General features: G+C 38.4%; 3 protein-coding genes across 4 annotated transcripts; 1 reads left to right on the forward strand and 2 right to left on the reverse strand.

Annotated features, from left to right (window-relative positions):
• Nucleotides 1-64: 64 nt before the first annotated feature.
• On the reverse strand, nucleotides 65-4,500 carry mep1a.1 (meprin A, alpha (PABA peptide hydrolase), tandem duplicate 1). The gene is made up of 14 exons (XM_079474932.1): nucleotides 4,401-4,500; nucleotides 4,269-4,293; nucleotides 4,147-4,188; nucleotides 3,947-3,987; nucleotides 3,747-3,822; nucleotides 3,533-3,650; nucleotides 3,151-3,326; nucleotides 2,844-3,065; nucleotides 2,585-2,731; nucleotides 2,284-2,499; nucleotides 1,043-1,504; nucleotides 785-958; nucleotides 640-698; nucleotides 65-506 (listed from the first exon to the last, which is right to left on the reverse strand). Exons 1-13 carry the CDS (start codon nucleotides 4,452-4,454, stop codon nucleotides 649-651), a joined length of 1,803 nt encoding a protein of 600 aa, XP_079331058.1. The 5' UTR covers nucleotides 4,455-4,500; the 3' UTR covers nucleotides 65-506; nucleotides 640-648.
• Nucleotides 4,501-4,967: 467 nt separating this feature from the next.
• Nucleotides 4,968-9,481, forward strand: pla2g7 (phospholipase A2, group VII (platelet-activating factor acetylhydrolase, plasma)). Its single transcript, XM_079474665.1, has 11 exons — nucleotides 4,968-5,585; nucleotides 5,960-6,105; nucleotides 6,189-6,339; nucleotides 6,575-6,668; nucleotides 6,767-6,835; nucleotides 7,238-7,409; nucleotides 7,577-7,690; nucleotides 7,782-7,873; nucleotides 8,189-8,359; nucleotides 8,448-8,596; nucleotides 8,817-9,481. Exons 1-11 carry the CDS (start codon nucleotides 5,516-5,518, stop codon nucleotides 8,915-8,917), a joined length of 1,329 nt encoding a protein of 442 aa, XP_079330791.1. The 5' UTR covers nucleotides 4,968-5,515; the 3' UTR covers nucleotides 8,918-9,481.
• tdrd6a (tudor domain containing 6a) lies at nucleotides 9,335-19,612 on the reverse strand. Of its 2 annotated transcripts, none has more exons than XM_079474662.1 (15): nucleotides 19,377-19,612; nucleotides 12,952-18,255; nucleotides 12,719-12,843; nucleotides 12,551-12,631; nucleotides 12,428-12,458; nucleotides 12,199-12,248; nucleotides 12,058-12,103; nucleotides 11,846-11,898; nucleotides 11,704-11,749; nucleotides 11,287-11,339; nucleotides 11,129-11,192; nucleotides 10,840-10,929; nucleotides 10,346-10,419; nucleotides 10,185-10,239; nucleotides 9,335-10,071 (listed from the first exon to the last, which is right to left on the reverse strand). In XM_079474662.1, exons 2-15 carry the CDS (start codon nucleotides 18,215-18,217, stop codon nucleotides 9,896-9,898), a joined length of 6,210 nt encoding a protein of 2,069 aa, XP_079330788.1. In that variant the 5' UTR covers nucleotides 18,218-18,255; nucleotides 19,377-19,612; the 3' UTR covers nucleotides 9,335-9,895. The 2 variants fall into 2 exon arrangements, with proteins under 2 accessions (XP_079330788.1, XP_079330789.1); XM_079474663.1 differs by having other exon boundaries at nucleotides 9,440-10,071; nucleotides 10,346-10,416.
• Nucleotides 19,613-19,804: the final 192 nt, after the last annotated feature.

A 19,804-nucleotide genomic window follows, 5' to 3' on the forward strand; every position in this document is an offset into this window, starting at 1 on the left:
TGTTTCTCCTACATTTGGTGCAAAGATATCAAATATTTATGATATTGCATGGAAGAACAGCTGTGATGGAGAACAATGTTTATTATGTTGAACCTTGAAGTTCACCAAAAACACTGAATTGTTCATTGACTTTTATTGGTTTTCCTCATATCACCAAGAGATTACAGATAAGATTAAAGATATAATCAAGTTTTAAAATATAAATTGTAACTTCAAGAAGATTTATCATTTCCAGTACCAGTGCAATGTTATTTGCTATTTGGTTTGTCAGAAAGTTTCTAACAGGAAATGCATAAAATGAGAATAAGGCGAAAGTTTAATGTGAGATTTTATTAGTAATGTTAAAAATTATAGAAATGATAGAAATGTTAGTACAGGGTGATGCATTTTATTAACAGGAACAGTGTGATTGATGCTTGCTTTTTTGACAGGAAACAAATGTTTTGGATGATGTCCTCCACCATAAACATTCCCTGTATTCGTCTTTCTTGCATCTACAAAGATACCTGTTTCAAGAAAAACAATAATTGTTATATCAAAGATTAAAACGTTTATTTAAAAAGGTTAAATATTAAAAAATATAGCTATCAATACATTTATTTAAAATGATATTTATATATTTAAAGAAACCTCCCTTACCGCATGTCATCAAAACTTTGGTGCAACTGGGACTTCAGTATTTATCAGGCTTGTTAAATCTTTTAAGAAACAAAAGACACATTTGACTTTGCCATTTCACATTAACACTATTCATAACTTTAAGGATAAATGACTTTGTACAAACCCTCAAAGTCAATAAAGATGATGAGGTCGTCATTTTTCAGGTAATTCCGTCTGTGCAAGTCGTAGTGTTTGATGAAACTGTGCCACCCCTTTGACTCCCCGCGATAACATTTGCAGTTTTTGTCATGGGTCCCAACTTTTCTTGGATCGTCCCATAAAAGTTTGCCTTCAGACACTAAAATATAGAAAAAAGGGCTTATTTAATTAGCATTCATTTGCTGAGTTTTTGTTCTGTTTAGTCATGAGAGTGAGGACATACTGGCAAGATCAGTGGTGAGACTACGAGCGGAGGACATCCTCAGTTTAATGTCTGGATCTTGGTCCATCACCACTATGGTGGCCTGGCGGTTTACAGCAGGCCACTGCATGACAACGTCATTGTCACCACTGGCCAGATGGAAGTAGAGACCGGTGTAGTTGCCTGCATAATCAGAGTAGCTGGAAAAAGGCCGAACTTGAATGCCATAGCCGTAACCCTCAGGGCTGTAAAAACGAGGGCTGTTCAGGACTGTGTCGTAATCTGCAGTCTGCAGAATGTGAGTGAAGTTCTGGATGCGCCAGACAGCAGCAGGGCAGTGTGTTTCTGTCAGGCTGATGACATCGATGTATATGCCTCCAGTAGAGTTGGAGGGGTCTCCTCTCACAGCCTGAAAGACGTAGCGGAATTTAACCCCAACATCCATAGACACATGAGCAATCTTCCATGTCTTGTCATCATCAGCTGCATAAAAGAATATTTTTGTTATTATAACTTTAATTGTGCAATAAATGATGAGTTGCACAGTTATAGTAAATCTGACAAATATAAACCATCATCAAGCTTAACTGTTTTTTCTGTTTATTTGTTCATTATTTTTGTTGTAAAGGCCATTGCACATAGAGTCCGAAATTTAAATAAAAAATAAATACGACCTTACATTGTTGACATTAACACACTGCCTCAAATATATTCATCTGTCATAAAAAAATTCGGACTGGGTTCGATTTCCTGAGTTTTTCGCATCCGTTGCAAGAGAATTCAGAGACACTGTTCAAACGAGCGCCGAATATGAAAAAACGCATACGAAAATGTCTGACTGTACGGTATGTGCAAAGACCTTAAGTATAAATATTCTTTAATGGTCGAGTGTATGAAATTTAGCGGCATCTAGTGGTGAGGTTGCGAATGGCACACCTCCCTTTCGAACCACTACGGTGGCTGACAAGGGACTAAGATGTCGTCATGTTTTGCTTCTTTGCCGAAGGAGGTAACATATTTTCGAAACATGCTCTGTAGAGCAGTTTGTCCATTTAGGGCTACTGTAGAAACAACATGGCAAATTCCATGCAAGTGGTCTCGCTGTGCATTTAGACAGAAATAGCTCATTCTAAGATAATGAAACATAAAGCTTCATTATGTAAGGTCTGCATACTCCTCTGAAGTCCTAAGTATGTATATTTTATTGCATTTATGTCAATAAATCCTCTAAAAAAACACATTGGAAAATAATAAACAATTACCCCAAAGTGTCTGCACTTTCTTTAACGTGCGCACTGTCCCTGTTCCATCATCCATCTTGACCCAAATCACAAGCCTGTCCTTTGTACAGCCTGTCATTTTATAGAAGAACTGAAGACATTGCACCTTCCTCTTGGGATAGAGGATGCGCGACTCGAGGAGAGCAGATTGCTTTGCGTTTCCAGTGGCAGTGTTAAAGTGCATGCTGTAACCCAAATCTAAAAACAAAAGAATGTTATTGAAACTCATCATACTGTAATCACTTTGTAAAAATGTTTATTTTAGGTAATGGATATTTTTTACCCCTGCATTGTCCACTGAGAGTATGATCCTCGGAACCAGGTGAGCTCTTAAGATGCACCCAGTCAGCATCATCGGTCAAACTCTGTACCATGCCACAAATGTTTATGTTTTCAAACGTGCACTGGTCCAGCAGGGTAAGACTAGAGGCTGAAAAAAGCACACCCCTTAAAGTATATACTTATATTTAATACATAAGTGAGTTTTTATATAGCTTTTGGGTTTGAGAATCAGTCCAGAAATGAAAAATGAGGGCACCTACAGCAGTTGTACATCCGATTCAGTCGAACGACATCCATCTCACTAAAGTCCAGGTATTGCCCTATGATAAACTGGAACTCAGGGATGTTGGTCGTGATAGTAGGAATACTGGGGTCTTTGTTGAAAGCGAAAGGGCGATAATGCATTACAGACTCATAATCATACGCCGTATTCAGATCTGTGACAAAACTGTCGTCGTATTTGTTGAAGTTGTGCTCCAGGCCTAAAAAGAACCTTGATTTTATTAAACATGTATCTAAAGTGCTATTGAGACATATGAATAATGATATGAATATTGAATAACTAACCTTCAATGACCTGATCCAGCCAGATCTTCACGTAGTCATCTCGGTCCTGTCGGGACTGCATGTGATAAAAGCCCAGGGCATGAAGGAGCTCATGCTCAATCACAGCCTTATGATCACAGCCTGGTCCCAAAGAAAGCACCTGTCCATTCTGCAGATCCCCAACATATGACCAGCACCTACCAGCAAGTGCTATTAGGGTCTCTCGTATTTTTCCTTTAATACAGGCTAAAGGCTACATAATACTGTATTCATAAAACATTGTTATTTTTGTTCAGAATGGAAAGTTTCTGCGTTTTTAGTAAAGCTTGTTATTGGTGTTTCATACTCATGAATAACATGGAATCATACACACATAAATGAGCAATATTTTCCTCAAACTTACCCATCCCTTTTCTCAAACTTGATGTATGTCTTCTCTCCCTCATAGGGTTTAAAATCGACACATGACTTCAGGCGGTACATTTCAAATGCTTGATAGACCGCACCTTTTGCATTAAGGTCTGTGAAAACATTGAGACATAATTTACTTCTTTTGTATGGTGTCTCTGTACTGCAAAAATCACCATAAATAATCTCAAAGTTGTAAATTCACCTACCTAGGCTGTCAGAGAGAATGTATGGAATAGGAAACTTCCATCTGTAGGTTGTGTTTAAAAGACCAACTCGACCGTACTATTAAGACGTAGATTTTAAGACTTTTAATAAAGTAGCATTGAGAATTCTGTATTACAAGCAGTGAAACTGAATTACAACATTGAACGTGTTACGTAGCCTACAGTGTGTGCTATATACGTACGGGTATGGCTATGTCCCCCTCAATCAGCTTGGTTTTTGCTCCTGATGTAAAAAGATAACAAGATTTGGTAATATAGATTTGATCTTCATTGTTAATTGTTCATTAATCCCAAACAAACAGCATTGCCTTTAAAATACAGCAGCCATAAAACTGCATTTTCCACATTTTTGAAATTTGATTCGAAAGATGTTCACAGTTACCAAGATTGGCGAATGGGTTAAAACCAGGATCCTCTTCAACCTCTGTAGAATAAATATTGTTACACATAAGTTAAGATAAACGAACTAGAATTGATATATGCAGTCATTTTTTACCAATTTACCATGAATACGAGTTGAAACTGGAATCTGAAAGCCAAGTATAACAGCACATCACTATATTGATATCTGAATAGTTGCATGAGGTTAAATTGTGACATTTTAAAAGACTAAATTATAAATACAGAATTACTCACAGCATGAAGTGCTACAGGTAGCACTGTACAGATGAGCAGCCACAGGGAAAGCATGCTGATAAAATGAGAGGTGGCAGATGTAACAGTCTTTTAAAAAGGCATAAAGCGAACTTTAGCCTTTGACCATCTTTATAGTCACACTGCTGTTGTTTTACAACGCTCCCATAATTCCTTGTTTGTAAATACATATTGTTGTATGTTGCACTTGCTGTACACAGACCGATATGTTCAAGGCTTAAAAATTGTCCATCGGTTTGCTCATTTTAAATGATACACTCACAAAAGAAACAAAGCCCATATAAAGAACAGACCTATGTGGTTGGTAAATGGTTGTGGGTGATTGCAAGTCTTGGTAACTTGTTGTGAAAAGCATATAACACAAAGACTAAACAGAAGTTAAATTAAGACTTATTTCTCCATACACCACCAGTAACATTGATGATGGCTGATTCTGATGTATGAAATATTAGGCCATGGTCACAAAGTTTAAAGACTTTAATTTAATAAATATTGCATATAAATATAGGAAGATCGCTCATACAGTAGATTACATCTCGTCTCTCAGGCCTCACGGGGGCAGTCTACCGTAAACTGTATAGCCGATCATCCCGGAAGCAGCTTTCACACCCACCATCAGGAACAAAGTCCCTTCAACAAAACTCTCCGCTCTCGCCAGCCATTTTGCAGCGCCACGGAGCAGTTATTTCTGTCATGTCCATCTACTGAGATGGGTAGATACATATATATCTATTATCGCTCGCTAGAGTCACAGTAATTTTAGTTTTGTTTAAATTTTAGTTTATTTTTAACCAACGATTAAACCCTACATATAGGAATCCCAATTTTTGTTTCTTAAGCCAAAATAAACATACTGCGCATGCGCCTCCTCCCGAGAATCGTTGGTCCTTAGCGACTGCCGATTGGCTCTTTTTACTGGAATGCGGGGCTTATTTTAGCAGAGCGCTGCACTTTCCCAATATTATTTTATGTGTAAGGCGGCGTCTTATAAAAAGATCTATAGTCTTGCTCTTTATTATCCGCGATATGTCGAGTCGCGTCAAGTTGAAGCTCCGCCTGCTCAGTTAAACTTCAGCTGAGACTTGTTGTGGATTTTCATGTTTGGTGTCGGCAGACTGGTTCCGCCGACTCTGTTGAAGATACGTGAATGGTCCAGGTCGTCGTCAGGTAAGACAGAAATAAATAAATAAATGTTTTTAACACCGTGCCGTCGATGAGGTGCTAGTCGGATTAATGTAAACACAGTAAACAGGCGGCACGGCGATGTTAGTGGTATAGATGTTTTCACTTATCCGTTTTCTTAGCACTGTGATAATTTTGGCATGAGTCACAAACTGATATATTAACTGCCTGTGACTTTTATTATGTAATTGTTTAAATTATGTTAATTAGAAATAAACAGTTACAGTTCCAAGTTTCATAACAAGAGTTGTGACGCAAGTGTTCGGGGGAACAGAAGTTGGTTTAAAACGTTTGCCTGAAAGGTCATAAGAAGGCCCTGTGACTGTGAGTTGTAACAATGTGGTTAACTTGTTTTTTAGGTTTAAAATATATTCCTAAGTGGAACTGGTTGGCTGTTTGCGCAATGGGTAATTCAAGTGGGCACAACAACACATCGAGGATCCCGTCAGGGAAGGGGCCACACCAGGTGGGATGCACAGACCTGATGGTGGGCCACAAAGTTCAAGTAAGTGCGCAGGAGTTCAGATGAAACTTACATTGGCTGTCATCAGCAATCTTTTCCAAAACATATGTATGCGTTTCCCCAAGGGATCGTTCTTCAGACTCTACTATCCGTGCCAAGCATCAGACAATCCTCAACTGCCAGACTGGGTCCCTTGCAGGGAATATTTCATCGGCCTTGCTGACTTTATGAAAATGAACAGAACACTAAGTGAAAAAATCTTCTGCTACCTCTTCGGTAAACATGGGCGCACGATTGTATAGTTTACGTGTTATCTGTAATAATCTGTGAAATGTTACTTGGCACTGATAGGGTTGCTCAACATGTGACCTCTGTGAAACATGGTTATTAGAAATAATAACGCAACCTTAAAATAGCACAGTAAACATGCCTTGACACGGCAATCTGCTTTTACTATCGTCCTGCTTTGGTTATTTCTTATATATTGATTTGATGTATTTGTTCACATAAGGGTCTTGTAAAATCCCGGCAGCCTGGAATGCATCTTTTAAACCAGATGGGAAATATCCTGTGATTATATTCTCGCATGGACTAGGAGCTTTCAGGTGTGCAGTAGTTACTTTAAGGACATGCAGAATTTATGCAAAATACATTTTTGTTCGAATGTTTTCTGATACGATTGTGTTTTGTGTTGTATTTTCAGGACAATATATTCAGCCATATGTGTTGAACTGGCCTCCCAAGGTTTTATTGTTGCTGCTGTTGAACACAGGTACCTTGTTTCAATTGCAAATTACTATCTGTTGAATCATTTAGTACCTGGAAGAGAAGATGTAGTTGATCTACTAACCATCAACTTTACATGAACACAGTTCAGCAACTTTCCTTGCTGTGTATTATGAGTGCTCTTGTATGTTATTATAGCCAACGTGTGTGAGGAGTGTGCGGACAATAGTATAAACTAGCTCATCACATTCTTACCAGTGTTTGCTGGTGGACTCACACATAACATACAAAAGACCACATGTCGACAGGTTGTTTTACTGGCATCTGCATTCAAACTAGTTTAAAGTAGGACTAAAGGACATAATCCTCCTTGTTAACCAAAATAAGTGATGAAATTAATGTTTAAAGAAAGAAGTTTATGCCAGTGATTTATTTTTTTTATTTGCAGAGATGAATCTGCCTCTGCAACCTTTTACTTCAAAGAACATACAGAGTCAGGAACCAAAAAACATGTTTCATGTGACATTTCCAAACCTATGTCTGAAAAGCTGGAAGAGGAATGGATGTACTACAGGGCGCTTATACCAGGCGAGAATGAGTTTACTTTGAGAAACAAGCAGGTGAGAAAATACCATAACCAAATGTTATGTTTCTCTTTCATGAAGCACAATGACTTCTGTTCAACGTAGAACTTGTTATAATGTTCCTGGTTATTTGTTTAATCTCCATATCTGAAACGGTCTGTGGTTGGTCTGTGTTTCATGCAACAGGCTTCCTTTTTTTCCAGGTGAAGCAAAGAGCTGATGAATGCAATAGAGCCTTGAATATCCTCTTTGACATCAATTCAGGAAAGTCTGTGGAAAACGTTTTACAGAGCGTGTTTGATTTATCAACTATGGAGGTGACTATTACAACATGCAAAACTAAATAAGCCGAATTTTTACTTTGAAGTAAAGCTGAGTTTTGTTATAATGAACTGGTTTGTATTTCAGAATTCTATGGATCTGTGTAGAATAGCCATTATGGGACATTCCTTCGGAGGCGCAACAGTGATCGAGTGTTTGTGCAAGGAAGTCAAATTCAAGTATGTTATGAGAACAGATGCAATATTTCTATTAAATATAAGGGAACCCAGCTGACTAGCATGACTTATGGGTAAAATCTTGTGGCTTTACAATTGTCATGGTAACCAATCGGTTTCCAGTCAGTGTGGTTGGCTTGTTGTAGCTAGCATGCGGATGTCATAACCTCAACTCCCACAACTGAAATGTTCCGTAGCCTCACATCATGAAGAATAATAATTTCATTTCAGTTTTGGTAGGATTTTGGGTGATTTTCAGGTTCAAAATTCATTCATGGGAAGGGACAGACAAAATAATAAGCCTGATGGTTTTATTAGGTGCGGTGTTGCATTGGACGCCTGGATGCTTCCTCTGGATGAAGAGATCTTTCCAAGCATAAAGCAGCCAATCTTTTTTATCAACTCTGAGAAATTTCAATGGATTGGGAATATCATTCGCATGAAGAAGCTGGACTCTGCTGTCATACCCAGAAAAATGATTACCATAAAGTCAGTAATCCATTTTTGTATTTCAAATTTTATTCATTCTGAATATATGTGCTAATACCAATGTGCTTTACTTGGCTGTGTTTGGCAGAGGGACTGTGCATCAGAGCTTCCCAGATTTCACATTTCTTACTGGTAACTGGCTTGGAAGGCTCATGAACCTGAAAGGCGAGGCCGATCCATATATTGCTTTGGATCTTTCCAACAAGGCATCTTTGGCTTTTCTTCAACAGCATCTAGGTAAGTTATTTACCTTTATTTGTATGACTTTATTCATGTTTTAACCCACTGGAATTTATAAAATGAAGAGAACGGTTTTGTATTCTTTTCTACATTTAAGTGTTAAAAAGTAATAAGGGTTTTTACAAAGCATCATGTAATTCTGCTAATGATCTTAGGCTTGCTTAAAATGCCTTTTATCTAAATGCAATAACTCTTAAATTCCTTTTTTGTATTTTAGCTCTGGACAGAAACTTCAAACAGTGGGACCCTTTAATTGATGGAAAAGATGACAAATTGATTCCAGGAACCAATATTACTATACCACAGGCATCTATGTAATCAAGCAGCATGACTATTTTAATATTGCCGATGCACGTTACGCATGGGCTCTAATGATTAACAAGTCCTAATCATGAACGCTAAATATGTAGAGACAACTAATTTTGACTGCCATGTTTATATGATTAAATGTGGATACCAAGTAATCTGATGTAAATTTCATTGATGTAAACAAAAGCGAAACTACAAACAGGTTCATTATGGACTAACAGTGAAATGCTTTGCAAGAGTGCAATACATGATTTTTAAACCTCAGTGTCCCTGTGCCTTAATGTTTTTACAGTTTTGTATATAAAATGTTATATCAATTAAATGTTGCTGTACTGTTACAGTTAGCAGACAGAACAGGTCAAAAATATTTCATGTCACACATCTTGTGACAATTCATAAATCTGACCCGATTTGTGTCGGCATCTTAAATCAATCATATATCTACACTAATACCTGAAATTTTGGGGGGGTTTCAATCTTTTAGAAAACGTTTACATTTAGAATGTACTAGAAATATTTTACAAGTTGTTTGTACATATTTCGAACTTTATTAAACAATCTTCTTAAATCCTTTGTTTGCAATTTATTTAACCTTATACAAACATGCTAAATAACATACTATTAAGACACTGATGCAAGTGCTGCATATTTATTAATTCAACGTTTAACAAGTTTTTAAGAGCATCCAAACAAATTAAGTATTTGCATAACTAGGCTTTAGAAATCCCATTTCGAATATCAATAATAAATGGAAGGCTGTGTATTTAACAACAAATGAAAAACAAAACAGCCTTCAAAACTGCAAAAAAAAAAAAATGAATCCCTAGCAATGTATGAAGTATTATACATACATATTATATAATAATCAGATCTCGAATGTGAACAAAAACACCTTTTCAAAATAAACCAGGTTGTTGTCGTTTAAAGGAAACGAAACAGTAACTTGTCCCTTGAAGTACATAAACAAACTCAGGGTGTTTACATTAGTCACTTCTGTTCTGGCTGACATACTTCTGCTTGGGATTCTTGCAAAACACCAACAAAAATAACATCATCAGATTCATCCTCAACCTTTAATGTCAGATGAGTGACACTTAAATCCTGCTCTTCTGCACTGGAGCAATCAGATGCGTTTGGCCTTTCTTGTGGTATTTCTTGTACACCTGAAAAGCAAATTCACTGGTTCGATATTTAATCCATTCCATCAGAATATATATTTCTGATGAAATTGTTATTTATATCTTGTGACTATTTAAAACGAATGCACTTCACTTACATGAATATTCTTCAGCATCAGGACAGACCTCCATCATACATCCATCTCCCAGGAGCTGAAGTGTGAAGTTAACAATAATGATTTGTATTAACCATGCTTGTCTTTGACATACTTTCTTCAAACATAACTTCACCAGTAAATTAACATTGAGACTATAATACCGTGCCATCAGACCCAGTGTCTGATTCTCCTCCATCATCACTGGTCAGAACAATAAGATCTCCAATAACACCTGCTTTTAAAGACCGGGTAAAGAGAAATCAGACAACGTTTTCTAAACACATCATAAATGTTAGAAAAATACTGCTAAAACACGTTACCAAGACTCTGAAGTATGTAGTACTGAATTGTGGAGTGAAACCATTTAATAGTTTTTCCTCAATTCTGTTCAGAATTTTCTGATCGGGCCTAAAACGGTTACTCAATGATGAAACAAGTGTCCGAGCATGAATGGTCCTGCCCCTAACGGTATTTGACAGTTGAGAAACTGTGTCATGACAACGGCCACATTCCCACGAGTGGGCGTGGTTTCAGTGGTGACAGCCGACACACCCCCAGTGTTTGAGAGCAGAGAGTCATAACACATTGTTAATACTAAAAGCTCAAGTCATTTAAATTCACTTTCAATAGCATATAGAATAAAAAATTGCAGTACTGTTGAACTCCTCAAGCAAAGCATCTGTTTCGGATCCAGTCTTGCAAACATCGTCCTGTAGCTGCAGGAAACATGATAAACTCACAGCCACTAGGTGGTGTGAAAAAGACAAAAATAAGAGAAGTCAGTACACCTTCTCCTGGAGTTCAACGTTAAGGAAATCCAACAGTAAATCCATCATATTATTTGCACCCCATTAAAAACGTTTCACAAATAAGAATAAAATCAAACAATACATTTTTCACGCACAAGGTTAAAACACCAACAAATGCAAGTAGTAAGACGCAACCTTTTTGCTCTCCAGCTGAAGAATTTGTGTTATCCTGGGGCTCTCTGTTTTGTAGGTGCTCGGACTTGTATAGGAATTTTGAAAAGATATACAGTAAGTGAGTTCATGCACCATATTTTAAGATCATATGACAACATTGGAGAAAATAAGATACTTACACATGCAGTAGAGGTCAGTATTTCAACAAGTTGAGCTCCTGCCCCTGACATTTCTTCAACCAAAAAACAAAGCCAAGATTTATATTAATGTCTAAGATTAAGAAGTTAAGACCTTTCATCTAGTAATTACCTAGATTTTTTTATATTCACAACATTTATAATGTAAAGAAAACAAAAAAGGCGGCCTAGTTGCTTTAAGCAGCTCATGGCGGTCGCACCAAACTCATATTATGCGCTCTAACATTCTTTATAACCATAGATCAATATTAGTCTACATCTACACTTTCATGTTGACTTATAAACTCTGACAGACGATGATTTTATTTACAAATAAAATTAATTCAGAGGGAAAGTTTTTGTGCATGCTTTAAAATGAGGCCCCAATATTTTTCTACATAGGTCAAATAAAAGATTTACCTTCAACCAAGCCTTCAGAACAGGACACGGATTCCTCCGCTTGAAGCTATATTAATTGACATGAGTATAAGTTAAGACATTAGCTGACAATAATCAGATTCAGAAAATACCTTTTTATGATTGCTAGAATAAGACGCTCTACCTGTTCATCACCTGGATCCATCTGCCCCACGAGTCTTTTACAACTCTCATCACCTTCAGACATTAGACGTTTTAAAATATAAATTAATTTTGCTCTACCAACTCAATAACCAATTTATCACTCGGGTAAAAGAAAATGTATTTACAAGGTTGATACAGTAGCAAAAAATATACCTCTACTTTAGCAGGATGTTTTTGTAGTTATTATCTTACCTTTTGGTTCGTCACAGAATGAAGCGAGAGCAGCTTCACATTCAGCCTATTGTCATAGAATGATTGGAGCTTTAATATGTAGTAACAAATTTATGCTTTTTATTTTATTTATCTATTAACCACAATGAAAAGTCTATTTACCTGGGAGACAATCTTCATTTGTGCAGCATACATTCCTTTGGTTAGCTCATCTACAACACGCAAGTATAGGATTCTTGAAGTTAACCATTTGAGAATGCATACATGATGTGACAACATATCTTCGTAATGAATACAGTGCTTTAACAAGAATACAGCCTCAGAACATGACAATATTAAAATCGAAGGCAATTAGAAGTACCTACTCTAATGAAAAGCAAAAGATACATACCATCCAGAACTGAACCTTCACCGCTTAATGGCTGCAAATATAACAACAGTAGATAAATAAAAATGTTACTTTAACAAACACATAAAAAAAAGTGTATTAACCTTTGGTTTTACTATTTCACACCTCTAATGACTTTTCTGGCAGTGTTTCATAGATGTTGAGTGGATCGACCACCACCTCAGAATCATGGTCCACAAGCAGAACCTGCAAAACAAAAATGAACATAACTATAAATTTAAACAAAAAACACACGTGACTAAGAACCAATGTGACAAAAAAGGTGACATTTACCAATGCAGCCTCTTCAGAAACCTTCAAAACTTGTGCCTTACACCAATTTCTTCTTACGTGACACCAGATAACACATTCTGATCCAACAGGTTTCTTCTCTGTAGTCTGCCTTATACAGCCAAAATCTTAAAGACATAAAACAGAGACTGCGTTTTTAAACTGACAATGGTGTAATATGACTATAAACACCATAACAGTGATACAAAAGCTCAATTATATGTGATCAGACTTACCTGATTGAATAATCTCATATGACGGAGACCCTGTCAATTCAGAATCAAGTTCCTGTTGCAGAATGCCATCTGAATCGTCTTTGGGAGCTGCATCTGATAGTTTCTCAGACTGTTGTGCCAAAACTGGAGGATTGAGTCTTGCGCCTATGAGGGTCTCTTCAGCGAAGTCATGCTGATTTGTGAGGTCTAATAAACTGCTGGTGACATCAGCAATTGGTTTGTGTTCTGTCTCACATGTGGACATCAGCTCCTCTGTTACAATAATCATATCAGGGGAGTGAACATTTTCATCACTCATCACAAATGTGACAGCCTGCACTTCATTTTCTACCTCAGTACCTTCTGGTACCTCAGTCTCATCCTCTTGCTGTATTTTGAGGTCTGGGGTACAGGTTTCATCAGTGTCTGCTTCAAGAGTTTCTTCTGAGACAATATTAATCTCAGGTACCACAGAATCTTCACAGGGGACAAGTTCTCCCCCATTTAAGAGTTCAACTGATGGGTCTTCAGGACTTTTCCAATATCGTAGCATGACATCATTGATGGCAACACCATCACACTCCAGCTTGACAAAGTGGGGCATTTTAGAGGTACCCATTCTCTCGACGGTGATGGTTAAAAGCTTGTCATTAACTAGCTCATAAAACTCATCATCTGCCTTTTCATCCCAGAAACCTTTGGAAACATCAAAGCCTTCAAGCTGGCAGTCAAATGCCTGAGGGGGAATGTCAGATAGCTTGGATGGAAGTGCTCTCACATCATCTACATTGACTTTGGATTCGTTTCCATAGTCTACGAAAGTAACAGACAATGTGTCATGGTCCCTAGTGGTTACTTTAGCACGATACCACAGATTGTCTTCAGCAAAAAGGGCAATGCAAGCACTTCCCACTGGCAGAGAATTCTCCAACACATCACTGACGTTCTGTAGCACATCTGAAATATCTTGAAGTTTGTCTGTTGCATACTGACACCAGAAGAGTTGAGGACCTTTAATGACTGAGGCGTATCCATCAATCATTTGTCCAACTGATAGGTCAGAGTTTTTGTAAAAGGTGCCGGTTGTGACATCAGACATTTGCTTGACACTTGTGCTCTTAAGCTCAGCTATTGGTGGACTTTCATCCTTGCATGTTGATCCAAGCACCACACCATTAACATCAAGTTTCACTTCCCACACAGCACCTGAAAACTTCAAAAATGTGCACATGACCTTATCCACATTTTCTTCAATTACCTGTTTGAAGCTGGATGCTTGATCTGTGCTGTCAACATTCTGTTTATTAAGTAAGCAGTGGATGGCGTACCTTGGAAACGAAGCAAATGATTGTTCGAGTTGACATATTTTTGAGGGAGAAACGGCAGCAGTGTTTCCAAAGTCAACAAACTCAACATCAATTGTGTCACCAGTGTTTTTTCTTACTGCTGCACGGTACCAAGAGTTATCATCGGGAAACACGGCACGGACCAGGTCACCTACATGAATATCCGTGGGATCAAGATTCACACCCTTTAACTGGCCATCATTTAACTTCTCGACAAGTGAATAAATGTCATCCTCATCAGTTGCCAGCTGAACAAAGAAGCTACAGGGGCTATTGCAGTGTGAAATGAAAACACTGGCTTCCATACCTGGTTTTATGGCTTTCACTGGGAGCTCTTCTTTGAGAGACGTCTGGGGCTTCAACACATTTGGCTTTCCATCATTTGGGTTTCTTGGTGATATCTCTGTTTTTGTGCTGTTATGGCACTTATGTAATTCTTTTTTTGGTTCTGGTCCACCATCTTTAAGGACACCCCACCTGTTCCGTGTTGATTCAAACCCATCACCTCTTTGACTTTGGCTGAAATGCTGAACCCTATCTGGTGGTTGTGTCTTCAGACCACTGAAACACTCTCGCACATGGGTTGCCAAGTTTTGTGCATTTTTGTCCTTTGTGCCATAGTCTTTGAATGCGCCCAGTTCATTTCGGGGGATTTCATTGTGAAATTTCTGTCTGATCAATGCATTGACCTTCGTTTTCCCATCATAAAGTTCAACTATCAGTTTTCCTCCAGGCTCTTTTGCCACAATCAACGCCTTGAAACAACCACCCTCTGCAAAATTCTGAAACCACTTTCCCACTTCACATGGTACGTTGTCTGGTATATCAGAGAGCCCACATTCGATTGCCTGCACTGGGACAGTCATTATGTCTCCGGCTTCAATTGGAACTGGAAGCAAGCAAGATTTTCTGACTTCCAGTGTGTCTCCGTAATCCACAAAGTTAACCACGATTGACGGTTTTGTAGATTTGATTTGCCCTCTGTACCAAAGTCCATCTGTGAATTTTACAAAGCAAACTGTTCCGAACGTCTGAGGACACTTTGTGACCGCTAGTTGACTGCAGAGGGAATTGACTTTGTCAGCAAGTTTTTCTATCTGGTCTGAATTTCTTCCTAAATGGCAAAAGAACTGAGTGGCACTTTTCACACAGGTGACACTCACTTCCTCTTCACACCCAGTTTTGATACCATGTGTGGAATAGTAGTAGGTGTTCAGGCGAAAAGGTGAAATGGGAGACTTTTTAGAGGGTGCACGATCAGCTAGATGTCTTTGGACAAGAAGATTGCAAATGCTTTGGAACGGGGTTTCCAAATCCACCACATTGAACACAACTTTCTGGGCATCATACATTACAGCAAAAATGGTGCATTTCAAGGGAACGTTTGTTGAGGCTGCAGTGTCAACAAAATCTTGAAACTGCAATGTGGCTTCAGGGCTCCAGTCTATAGCTGAGTGAGAGACTGGGTGAATGAGATTATACAAACTGCATCGAAAGGCTTGTCCCTTCATCTTCAGAAATTCTGGAGTAATCTTCCTCAGATCTTCAACACCAACCTTCTTTGTTTGCCCGTAGTCAATGAAAAGCACATCAACATGAGGTGTTTGGTATTCGTGAATGACCAAGGCTCTGTACCATATAGCAGTTTCAGGATGACAGGCAATACAAGCTGCTTCAACAGGAGGCTGAAATTTGCTGTGAGCATAGAAGCGCTGGATATCTTGCATTAGCAATTCTAAACATACTGTATTTTGGGCTTTTTGACACCAAAAGTCATTTGGACTTTCAATGTAGGACACGGTTACCTCCAGCGAACTGCCAATTGGAAATAAATATTCCTTGAAAGCTGATGCACTTTCCATCACAACAGAAGAACTGTATCGCGTTTGAGGATGAGTACTTGACCTGACGGTGTCAGCAGTGTGTGCAGTCTTTAAACTGCAGGATTTTAATGGAGGATTGCCCACAAAGCTCTTTTCACTTTCTGCAAGGTCTGCGCTGCACAACAACTTGCTTGCATCATTTTCGCCATCTAAACTGGGTTCCACTAACTGAACAATATGGGTGTCTTGAAACTTGTCTTGGACGTGCAGATCAAGTACTTTGTCTTCAACAATTCTGGAAAAGAATGATGTGGACTTCTCATCCCAATGTTTCAGTTTGGGTTTAATGCCATGGAGGGAGCACTTTACTGCCACAGCAGGTAGCTCCTGGAATCTCAGAGGTAGCTGTCGAAGGGTGCAACAATCAACCATTTCTGTGTTCCCATAGTCAAGGAAGTATACTTCCGCTTTCTTGTCAATTACCCTGTAGATAGCTGCTCTGTAGAACACACCATCTTGTGCTTTAGCTGCACAGAGGAGACCAGCGACAGGCTTTTTGATTAAACTTTCTGTACTTGTTGGATCATTGTACAGATGTCCAAGGTCATACATTAGCCGATCGAAATCCTCTGCATAACGCTGAGTCTGAACCCAAAACTTTCCAGGGCTGTCAACGTGTTGCACAACAGCTACATGTGAAGTGTTAGGTGGGAGACTTTCTGTAAAGAACACCGGTTTGTTCCCTTTAGGGTCAGAGTATGCTCCATCTGGGTGTTTTGACTCGCCTCTCTCTGAAATTTTGCTCTTTTGAACAGAAAAGTCCTCATGAGTCAAATCAGAGTCCATCACACATTTCTGTTTCAATTCAAACAACTTGTTGATGTTTGCATTCTCCTCGCCATAAAGTGTGACATAGTGGACACCTTCTGAAGGGCTCTGATACTGAAATTTGGCAATCACAGTTCTGTTGAGCAGGAGAGATTTCAGGAAATCGATCTGTGAGGCTGTCCAACCAAAACCACTGTCAACTATTCCGTGAAGAGAGCACACGTATGTTACAACTGGCATTCTAAAGAATTCAGAGGCAAGTGATCTGATGTTGTCAACCTGTACGAATTGTTTCTTCCCATAATCCACATGCAAAACCTCAACCACATTGTTGGCAGACATGACCTGCTGCAGTACAGAACGATACCATTTGCCATCACTTCCTCTTGATGCACAAGGGCTGCCCAAATTCTCAGGTCTGGCAAAATTTGTTCCAATTCTTCCTTCATAATGCAGAGTTATCTGTTCAGTTAACTTCCTAAGCTCCTGAGAAAAGACTTTGAGTTGACAGAATATACGAAATGGATTTGTTACCTCTGTGACGACCACGGTCTCGACAGTATCGGTCTGCAACTCTGGGTACATGTAGGATTGGGGTTTCTCCATTTGCTCAATGAGTTTGAAGGGTTTGTTCCCGATGAAAGACATATTCTGAAGATCCACTGCAGATCCACTGTTAGCCTGTAAAGACCTCGTAACAAACTCTTTGAACCTTTCACTGGACAGTTTTTTGGCAAACCCCATTTCAAACATCTGTCTTGACAGACAAGGAATGTCGAGAAGGAACGTTCGATGAGGCACGAGAACATCCTGAACAGTGGCGCTCACTCTTCTACCACAGAAGGTCTTCATGAACTCCAAGGCCATTGTTGTCCATTTGTTCTCAGGAGACAATGGTAAGAGATTGGCAAGAACACAGAATTCCACCTCAGGAGGCAAATAGAAAAACTCACTTTTGCCCCATGCTAGTGTGTTAAGTGTGGCATGAAGTGTTCTGCCTTCATCAATTAAAAACACACTGTACTCTTCAGCATCTCTTGACACTATACGGGCTCTGTACCATGTTTCATACACGCGTACTAGGCACAAGTCCCCAGGATTTCCATCGGATTTGCAAAACCCCTCTCTGGGGTATTGAATCTCCTTTTTCAGTTGTTGATATGCAAATTTCCGATCTTGATCAAAATTGCCCCAAAACTCTATCAGTACACATGAGGGGTTTAAGTTTACTCGTGAAATAAGTACAGGAACATTTGAACCTGTTGATGGGAGGCCTGGAATTGAACACATTGTGTTTTTCACAACTCACTCTTTAATGTCTGGTGTATCTACAAAGAGAAAAGAAAACAGAAAACAGAAAATTGATTTTACAAATAATAATGTCCAAGTGTAAAAAGTTAAACACATGCATGTCAAAAACCTATCACGTAAAACAAGAATAACATACACAATGCAAAAACAGTAGTTAACAAACTTGTTTCGTCTTAGCAATATTTCAAAATAACTCAAATATACATTGTTCACGCTTCACATTTAAATATTAAAAATAGCATATTTGCAGTTCACTTAAAGAGATAGTTCCCCAAAAATGACCATTCTGTCATTGTTTACGTGCCCTCACGTTGTTTCAGACCTGTATAAATGCATTTGTTCTATTGAACACAAGAAAGAGCCTTTGACTACCATTATATTTTTCCTACTATGACAGTCAATGATGTCCCAAAATGGATTGCTAACATGCTTCGGAATATCGTTCTCTGTGTTGTTCAGATCAAAGTGATTTATACAGGAATAAAATAGCATGACAGATTTTTCATTTTTGAGTGAACGATTCCTTTAATCCTCCATGTGTGAACTGCTTTACAGAGACATTAAAAGAACACGTGTTTATCTGTTATTTTAGCTCTGCGCAACAAATCATGGCGGAACATGTTTGGTGAACAACTAAAACACCATTTTCCCAATGTGACAATTGGCTCGTGTTTGTTTTTAAACGATCTAAAGTTAACGTTATCAATCAATTCATCGAAGTACTATAAAGAGTAAGTTGTCTTTACATAACGTTCAAAACATCCCACCAACATAAAACTCAATTCAGCAATTATCGTTACTAATAATATGAACCGCAGACACCTGCACAACCCAACACTCGATGAACAGGGTTATATACACGACTTTTAGTCAGACTAGTGAAAAAAGTCCAAGTTTAAAGGTTATCGTAGCATAATAAAAACGTGCTTCTCAATATCTCAAACAGACAATATTAACAAACAACTAACTTAACGTTACCAGGGACATCACAGCGAGTCGCGTAGTTTGTGAGGTACATATCGAGATTTAGCCTCTGGAAATACGACAACATACATAAACTAGTTTATATATTTCGCCAAATGTCAACCATTTTTATTCGTACACATTAAATCGTCTTATATTTATTACAAACTCTTACCTCATCAGGTGGTATTTTGTTGGCCATCGACAAAGTGCTTCTTGTCAACCGTCCATGCTGATTCAAAAAGCGACAAAGATACTGCCAGCACGTGATATTTTAACACGACTAAACAATCAAAGTGTTAAAAACAAACGACTTCTGAAAACTATGTGAATATAAAATAAGAGATACGCACTTTGAGTTCAGGCAAGCAGCTTTCGCGCCTCACGCTCGTGCTCTTAGCTAATTGGCTCGTTAAGGTCATGCGGACCTTCATTAAAATGGACGCATTTGTCGTTTGTGAAAGCGTACAATCTAACACGAAATACAGAGAACCTTATTGTGATTGATACCGTAAAATCGGTTCAGATAATGATCATACTCGGCATTATAAATTATTTTATCGGTTAAGATAAGGAAATTTGAATTGTACAAAACTATTAAAA

This window comes from Barbatula barbatula, assembly GCF_947034865.1.
Source record: "Barbatula barbatula genome assembly, chromosome: 15".
Lineage (NCBI taxonomy): Eukaryota > Metazoa > Chordata > Actinopteri > Cypriniformes > Nemacheilidae > Barbatula > Barbatula barbatula.

What these genes read in the sequence shown, in the direction of transcription:
- mep1a.1 (XM_079474932.1), bottom strand. Translation starts at nt 4,454, where the DNA reads ATGCTTTCCCTGTGGCTGCTCATCTGTACAGTGCTACCTGTAGCACTT. An exon ending in TACCTGTAGCACTTCATGCT is followed by an intron (nt 4,294 to 4,400) that starts GTGAGTAATTCT and finishes CTTGGCTTTCAG; the next exon opens with ATTCCAGTTTCAACTCGTAT. An exon ending in TAACCCATTCGCCAATCTTG is followed by an intron (nt 3,988 to 4,146) that starts GTAACTGTGAAC and finishes TTTTTACATCAG; the next exon opens with GAGCAAAAACCAAGCTGATT.
- tdrd6a (XM_079474662.1), bottom strand. Translation starts at nt 18,217, where the DNA reads ATGTGTTCAATTCCAGGCCTCCCATCAACAGGTTCAAATGTTCCTGTA. An exon ending in TGCCAGAAAAGTCATTAGAG is followed by an intron (nt 12,459 to 12,550) that starts GTGTGAAATAGT and finishes TTATATTTGCAG; the next exon opens with CCATTAAGCGGTGAAGGTTC. An exon ending in ACACTGGGTCTGATGGCACG is followed by an intron (nt 10,240 to 10,345) that starts GTATTATAGTCT and finishes TTCACACTTCAG; the next exon opens with CTCCTGGGAGATGGATGTAT.
- pla2g7 (XM_079474665.1), top strand. Translation starts at nt 5,516, where the DNA reads ATGTTTGGTGTCGGCAGACTGGTTCCGCCGACTCTGTTGAAGATACGT. An exon ending in ATGGTCCAGGTCGTCGTCAG is followed by an intron (nt 5,586 to 5,959) that starts GTAAGACAGAAA and finishes CTTGTTTTTTAG; the next exon opens with GTTTAAAATATATTCCTAAG. An exon ending in TTGATTTATCAACTATGGAG is followed by an intron (nt 7,691 to 7,781) that starts GTGACTATTACA and finishes TTTGTATTTCAG; the next exon opens with AATTCTATGGATCTGTGTAG.